The sequence below is a fragment of the Austrofundulus limnaeus genome, unplaced genomic scaffold (assembly GCF_001266775.1).
Source record: "Austrofundulus limnaeus strain Quisiro unplaced genomic scaffold, Austrofundulus_limnaeus-1.0 Scaffold51, whole genome shotgun sequence".
Taxonomy (NCBI): domain Eukaryota; kingdom Metazoa; phylum Chordata; class Actinopteri; order Cyprinodontiformes; family Rivulidae; genus Austrofundulus; species Austrofundulus limnaeus.
The window spans coordinates 1,612,251-1,620,342 of record NW_013952453.1 but is presented as its reverse complement, the minus strand read 5'-3'; the positions used below and the strand labels follow the sequence as shown (position 1 = coordinate 1,620,342).

At 41.3% G+C, this 8,092-nt stretch overlaps 1 protein-coding gene across 1 annotated transcript in view; it reads right to left on the bottom strand.

Moving 5' to 3' along the window:
• LOC106517654 (acid-sensing ion channel 1) overlaps positions 1-7,696 on the bottom strand; it is a gene marked incomplete at its 3' end in the record, with an annotated part of 14,438 nt that extends 6,742 nt beyond the window's left edge. The window contains 2 exon segments of the mRNA XM_014008624.1: positions 5,191-5,574; positions 7,288-7,696. Of these exon segments, the coding sequence (XP_013864078.1) occupies positions 5,191-5,552 (362 nt within the window).
• Between the last annotated feature and the right edge of the window lie 396 nt (positions 7,697-8,092).

Here is an 8,092-nt window from a genome sequence, read left to right as displayed (position 1 = left end):
TTAAAACAGTTGTGCTGTTAGGCTATTGTTATTTTTATACATGTTTTTCAAAAATATTCAGAAATCATTGCAAATGCACCTGAAATATATGAAGTATTGCCTCCAGGCTAAATTTGTTAATTTATATTATTATCAATATATACATACTTTTCTAATTTCAATCAGTTTTCTATCTCCATTGCTTCTGTTTAGTGTTGTCACAATTGATCGGTGACAAGACATCCAATGAGGTAGGGGTGGGAATAAAGCTGTAGACTAGACCATTGGTTCCCAAACTTTTCAGCCTTTGACCCTCAAAATACCAGCAGCAGAGAACTGAGCCCCCAACTGTTGYTGGATCATAAACATTGTTTTCGCGTCAAAAAAATAAGAGCATAGTAACAATATTTATTATGCTATTTTGGTCCATTTTAAGTACACTAACCTTACCCTTTTGTAACAACAAAGGCAAAAAAATTTGTTAGTTGTTATTTTCTTATATAATTAATTCAGAAAATCTTTTCAGGACCCCACCTTGATGTTTGGGAACCCCATTGTGGGTCCCGACCCCAACTTTGGGAACCACTGGACTAGACTGTCTAAATTCACAGCCAGTTTCTTACAGTATTCCCGGTTGACAAAGGACCCAGCTCATGTAGACTGGGTAAACTGGGTTGAATTGACCACAGCCTCTATACAGCCTTTAACCTCTTCTCTGACTGGTGAAAATTTCTCACTTCTCTCTTAAGCTTTTGTACTAAAAGCTCTGAAATTGGTTTAAAACTCATAACCTCAATTTTCTATACTAATATGATACAATTTAATTGTTTTAATTTATTATTATCTTTAATTCTATTATTATTGCCACAATTGATATTGTCACATAGCAATATGCTGGTTTTTTGTGGGTTGATATATGTATCTGCTGTTGCTACTACACCTGAATTTCTCTCCGCGGGACAAAGGCTGTTTCTATTCTATTCTTCTATTCTAAACTTCCTGCTTCAACAGAGCCGTAGCCAGTGCAAACTGTATAAACTCACTGGGTTGAGGCTAGAGTTTACATTGTAGGTCTTGATAATTTATCATACTGAATAATGCTTTATCTCGCAAACATTTCAAGTAGCCATTTTTAAGTAGTTCCATATAGCCAACATGGTGGCACAATCCCTTCCCTGTCATCTWTCGTATGTATTTTCCAGGATCATAGTTCAGTTCTATACCACAAATAACTGTTACATTCAGTTGTTATGAAAATGCTGTATATATTAAAAATAAATGTGACTGCATCATAGCCTTTCTAAACTCATTGAAATTGGCATCTGTCTTTTTAAGAACGTCCTACCATTTCAGACATTCACACTACAGAATGTTTTCATCGCAATGCTTCATGAAATTTACAACCTTTTGTAGGGGCCTTGTAGGAGGATGGTCTTTTTGGCTTCCAAAGATACATATCCTCGAAGATATATATTTTTTTTAATCGGGAAAGGATTGGACTGAGAAGCCTTACAAGCTCAAAAGATGTGCTGTTTCCACCAGGTCTGGTGGAGCCGAGTCGTGGAGGCGCAAGGAAGGGGTGGTCTGTGGGGTGGGAGCTCGGCTGGGGACTGAGCTCCAAGGAGGAGCTTTGGGTAAATAGGCGAAGCTTGTTGCGAGTTTAATTAGCTCTGAATGGCTACCACAGAAGATACAAGGATTTCTCAAACATGAATGAATGAGTCAAAGCAACACTGTGGGCATGTTTTTGTTGAGGGAATGACATTATAATTTGATTTAAAGCTCAAAAATGTTGATTTTGCACGACAACCCTCTTTTAAACAGTCCTTTTATGGTGCAGCTGACGTAAAGCAACGGGGACTGGGAGCTGCCTATACTTACAGACCCTGATCTGGATCACTCAAAATAATTAGTACTTTGATCTTGATATACTTTATGCTTCTTAGACATGAGAGAAATACCAGCCAACCTGGTGGACTTTGGCAACTTTTAAAAAAATGTCACACATATTTCTCTCCGAGTAGGCAAAAATAGAAATGAAGTCCCTTAAAAGCCAAAAGAACAGAGGGGGCAAGAAACAATGAGGGAGATGAGAGTGTTAATCAGTGGGACAACTCTGTAGCTTAACAAACAGCACTAATTACACAGGGATAAAGACGTTCATCACACAGCTTACGAGACACAAGTTAATTGCCTCTCCTTGTAGTCCCCTCCCCCTACCTAAAGTCAGCTCATCAAAGTCACTCGGAGTGGCTACTTTCATTTTTCCTCTTCCTTGAGCACTGTTTCTTCATACTACTGTTTGAGTGTATACTTGCACAAAATCTGCCTTAAACAGTACTAAAACATAAAAAGGGGAGGACACGTGTAAAGCAAACAGTAGAAGCAGATGAACAAAATCCATGTTAGATGTGGGAACGCAGGTTACAATCTATGCCATACTATAGAATGTGTGCTGCAGCGTAAAGAAGAGGAATATATTACTTTATGGTAAGGTTATCACCAGGACAGATGAGTGAATAGAGGTCATAGACAAACAATATTGAGGTTGAACACGGGAGATTGGATATACCTCAGTCAAGCATATACAGCAAGTACACACATACTGCGCCTTGAGCTGCAGAGCCGTGCGGATCAATATGCTAAAAATAAATAGTGATGTACTCAAGAGGCTGTTTACATGTGCCAGTTTGTAGTAGATATTTATTTATTTGCATAATGCATGCCTACTTTCATCTGCGTGTGGATTTTGTGCAAATTTTGTAGCACTGTGCGGTGCTCGTCTGGCGAACATGATCAGAATAAGATGTGCGGCTCCGCGAAGAAAAAAAAAGTGAAGAGATTCAAACTCAAAAGTTTCAGCATGAGGCAGTGAGCTTGTCAGAGCTGCCAAAGGACTAAATGATCAAAGCGCAGCGGAGAGCAACAAGTGTACACGGAGGGGATGGCTGTCGTGAATCGCGCGCATCTCTCTACACTCTGTCAGCAGGGGATTTTAAAAAATACTGTAGCCATCTTCTTAATCTAATACTGAACTACATGAATCATGTGAATGGTAAAATGATCAAAGGCCACAATATCTGTGTCTTCGTAATCTGCCATGGATCAGCTAGAAATAGTTCATTAATTTAATCAGGATGTATTTTAAGATTTTCATTGAACATTGTTACATTTCTACAGATCTAGCAGCCCCATATGAGTTAATATGCAGCACTGAGTTCAGATGACATGATTTGTAATTCCTGTGCATTAACTCTAAAGCTCTAATTTGCTCCCCCGCCTACTTTCAGTGGGCCACCTTTCATGCATGACCCTCCATCTTCCTCAGTTACGTCAAGCTAAGGCCAACACAGGTCCCTTTTTTTCCCTGAAAGCCTTAAAAGGTTTTTCAAGCTTTGTGTGTCATTTTGCACATCTCCCCGTGGCCTTGTGGTGACAATCAAGTCAGGCAGCTGTTAACACTGCTTTGCACTTTTGTGCGGCATGCAAGGTTTTACCCCGGGACAGTTCAGACACCACAGGTGAATCGAGCTCGTTTTGCATTCAGCGAAAGGACTCAAGTCCGAAATGAGATTTTGTGCAAGTTCAAAGTTAAGTGGTACCTTTATCCTGCTGCTGCTGGGCCTGACAAGTAAGACATCAACAYTGATACCTCATACAGGCGACAAAGCTTTTGGCCAGTTGGCTCAGAGAGTTAAAGTGACCAGAATATTTTATTAGAGGAAAGAATTATTCTGGTTAAAGATAAAAGTAAAACTCGATTAGGTTTCATGGATACATTCACACTGCAGGTCTTAATGCTCAATTGTGATTTTGCTGTGATTGTTCACTTCTTAATTTAAACGTGACCGCTATTAGACTCCAGTATGAACAATCTGAAGCAACGCACGCAAAAGATGTGATGTCATGCAACACGCTGTGTTTACGTTAGTAACTTCATGAATGTTACGCTGCTCAGAGTTTTTCTATCAATTTGGAAAATGTTGTGCAATCAGCGTCAACTAAATTATTTTCTCTCATGCTTGCTTCCTCCAATGTTTACGTTGGATCTTACTGCTTCCCGCCTACTTTGATGCAGAATTGCACTTCTGGAAGGGAGCAAAAAACTGGAATTAGAGGGGAAAAAACAAACTCAAGTGTTGATTCGGGCCTGTATCAATATGATCTGACACCATTATTAGTTTTATGTGTAGAATTTCAGTCAAGATATGTTAAATCCAAAAAATTTACAAAAGAAAAGCAACTACTTTTATCGGATATGTTTTACATCTTATCTGAGGAGCTAATTCAAAACTGAAGAGGGTGAGATAAAAGCTTCAAACTATTTGATTTTAATATCAATGATGCCAATTTTTAACTTAATCTGCACCCCTACTTCAATGACATAAAGGTTGCAAGAAATGTGACATGAAGGTCCAGGCTTAGTTCAATTTGGAAAACTCCATATTTTTTTTCAAAGTAGGACCACATTTCAAAGTGACCTGGGTCTGATTTGAGAAAAAAAAGTTATTTGCTATTCATACTGTCTTAAACAATCAGATACAGGTCACATTTGAGCAGAACAGTGTGACATTGTTCACTTTTGCTTGGGGGTGTGAAAGTAACCAAACTTATAACTCAAACAGGTCACATACACTAGTCTTCTACCTTAAGAGCAACCTGCACAGGGAGCTTTGATGCAAATAATCCAAYCTCAAATTCACTGAACAGATTTTTTTAAACACTGTTAAATGTATACCACAGTATTTTTTTTCTTTTTTATTGATTGATGAAGGGTTGACTTACTGAACAAAACATAAAATGTCTGCAATTGAAGCTGTATGACTTAAGATTAGTTGCATCAATAAGAAATGAGCACCCAAAGCTGTGTAATATGCAGTTGCAGCTACAGGTCCAGGTTCATTTCATGTGAAATGACTTGGCATGGTAAGTGATAAAAATGGCAGGGAGGTGTGTTTACCTGTTCATGCTCAGGGGCCCCAGAGGAGCTTAATCCTGCCTTGCATGTGCAGGTTGCTGTGCAGAAAACAAAACATCACATTTTGCTAAACTAAGCCTAAAAGATGATCTACCTTGCTTCMAAACTTTGAGAGTCTAAGTGGTGCGTTTTGATTTGCTTGGACCTATTCTTGAATAAAACAGGGTGTTGGTAAGTGAGTTGGGGGGGACAGCACCGCCAACAGGTGCTGCAGGTCAGGTMGACATACACACCTGCCATTTAGCAAGGCAAGTAGCTCCCCAGCGTGGTACAGGTCGTTCCGAGTCACCCGGCTGAAGCGGAAGGAGTTCAGGTTGCAGAGGGTGATCGCGGGGAACACGATCATCGTCGCCGCCACCTCGTCCAGCTTGGTGACGTGGGGGTACTCGAAGTAAAACTGGACCCGGTCCACGCACACCATCACCAGCACGCCCACCGAGGCCATGAAGAACACAATCCACAAGCTGCGCTTGATGTACTTTCGCTCATAGGTGAACATGTGTGAGATGCCATGCAGCGTGGACCTGGTGGCGAAAACTTCGATGGGAGCCGGCCGCTTGTACTCCAGGTCCTCCGCGTCTGCCTTGAGATCCATTCTTTCTCGGCGGGATGGCTTTCTGGAAGGTTGCAAAAAAAAAGCACCGCAAATTACCTTTTATCGATAAGTAGATTGGTTATTTTTGAGGAGGAGGTTAGTGGCTGCCAAGTTCACGCCCTTTTCTACGCATGTGTTTCTCATGCAGTCGGTGTGCGGTGTTGCGTCACTGACAGCCGGCAAAGAAAAAAAAAGAGGGGAAAAAAAAGAGAGAATCAGAACATTTTTGTCTCCAAAATTACTCAGTCCTTCTTACATGAGAACGCRCTGTGCAGATGCAGGAAGCGTGAGTTATAGGCTGCTTCAGTTCGGTTCATAGTTCCATAATAATTATAAAACAGCGTGGAGCGCGCATGGATGGATGCCAGCGCTGTCCTCTACTTCTCCACAGCCGAGTTGATGTTTGCTTCAGCACTTTTACGGCAAACCCGGAAAAAAATAAACACAAATATAAAAGAAAAGGCAGACACRGATGCTGAAGATAAACACAAACCCGAATGAAAGAAAGAAAACTGTCAAATCAAAGACAGCAGCGCTGGTGGATGGTCTCTCTCAGCGTAAAGGCTTTCCCAGCTCTCCATGTGAAAGCCCAGCATGTGCAGAATAACAAGCAGCCGCTGATCTCTGGTCCTTTAGGCTTTGGAAAGCAGTCGTGAGCTCCTATACGTCCTCCGGTGGGTTTTTTTTCCTCTTCCCCAGTCCAGATCSACAGCTGCATCACAGAGGAGCGGGTTCTGTCTGGAAGCTGCCGCGGTGCGCCTCTGCTGTGCTGCTCGCATCCATTCCCTCCCCCAGAACCGAACTGCCTCCACAACACTGCGGAGAGGATCGCCTCGGATTGGCTTTAGATTCCGCCGTATATGCTCAAGTTTATGGGAGGGAAATAAGCGTAGGCTTCCTTGGTGCAAGAGGCTGTTCCAGTTTGAAACGTCCACCGTTTAGAAAGAAGGGGGAAAGCGCATCGGTTTGCGGTGGCAGCTTGCCCGGATCAATTACATTCGTCCCAAACAAGAGAGAGCAAGGATAGGACAGTGCGCGTGCGTGCGTGTGCGTGCGTGTGTTTTACACYGACTGGAAACGAGCTGCTTACTCTGAACCTACACACAGTATGACTAAAAAAGAAGTCACTGCCTGATTTTCTGCCTCTCACGCTTCCAGCTCCGATGATTAGAACTGGCTTTATCAAGTTCTGCTGTCTGTTTGTTGAGGTTGCTATTTTTAATATCTGGGGCAAACATTATTTACAAAACAGCATTTGCATGGGACTGTAAGACTTTTCTAAGTTACAACTGCTAAGCTGCTCAGAAAACCTTATATAAAAGAGGTGACCAAAACAAAAGATGACTTTTGTTTTTTTGTGGGTTATTGTTCACTGCCTGGTTAGAAGGGTCAGACCAAAAACTGTCTCTGAAGGCCTTTTAATGTATTATTTTATTTTTTTTGCAGGCTCTATAGTTTGGGGACTTATTGTGATGTTCAATTCAATTTATCCTGCTCTGTCACTACATCCTTTACCACTTCACTGATTCCCTGTTAGGTTTGGGAGTTTGTTGCTTGGTTGTTGTGTTTTTATGTTGCTACCCCGCACATCCGATCCTAATTACCACAGCTGCTTTGGGTTTCTCAATCAACAGTATTTTTCAACTGTAGTATTTTTTTTATTATTTTTTTTTAGGTTTAGATGTATGTGGTGTTCACATCCTGTCTTTCTTTCAGGCGTGGTCCGGTGGCTCACCAGGAGCCAAGGCTCGACCAGCAGGCGCTCACCCGCCAGAGAGTTCCCCCTGCCCTAGACCTGGCTCCAGGGAGGCGCCCTGGTTTCTCCTTCCCAGTCCAGGTTTCCAGAGCCAGTCGCTGTCTATCCATGAAGTTTTTAATCACTTTTGATCTGCCAAAGGAAAAAGAAAGGAAATTTTTTGATCCATCTAAAATGTGGACTCTATTCCATTACTTTTAAGAATAAGTGGACATCTTTGAGGAAATGTTGATGCCTTTCGAACAAAAAAACATTTTAATAAAGAGAGAAAACTATTTTGGTCATGTTATGTGCAACCAACAAATTTGTTAATATTACACTAATAATTAGCTCAATATCAGTACATTTGAATAAGTTATATCCATTTTTGGGTTGGATAATGCTGGTTAGCTGCGGGTCAACTCATATGTTAATATGTTTTATATGCAGATTACCCTTTGAGAGTTTAGCTGAAATCTTAGTGGTTCATGTAATATTTTGCTAACAGTCAGTGTTCACTTTAACATTTAATCTCCTTCAGTTTCTTCTTTTAGCCGTTCATTCCCCTCCATCTAACTCCTCTGTCCTCTGTCCTAACTTGAATTGCCTCCATGTCCTCTCTAACTGCATCCATTTATCTCCTCTGTGTTTTTTTTTTCAGGCAGCTGCATCTCTTACATCCTTCTACCAACATACCCTCTGTGACTGTCCCGCCTCTGAACATGACCACACTATCYCAGTCTGGCCTCTCTAACTTCATTTACCTGTTATTTAACCTGTGCTGTGTCTCTGATGATCCCATTCC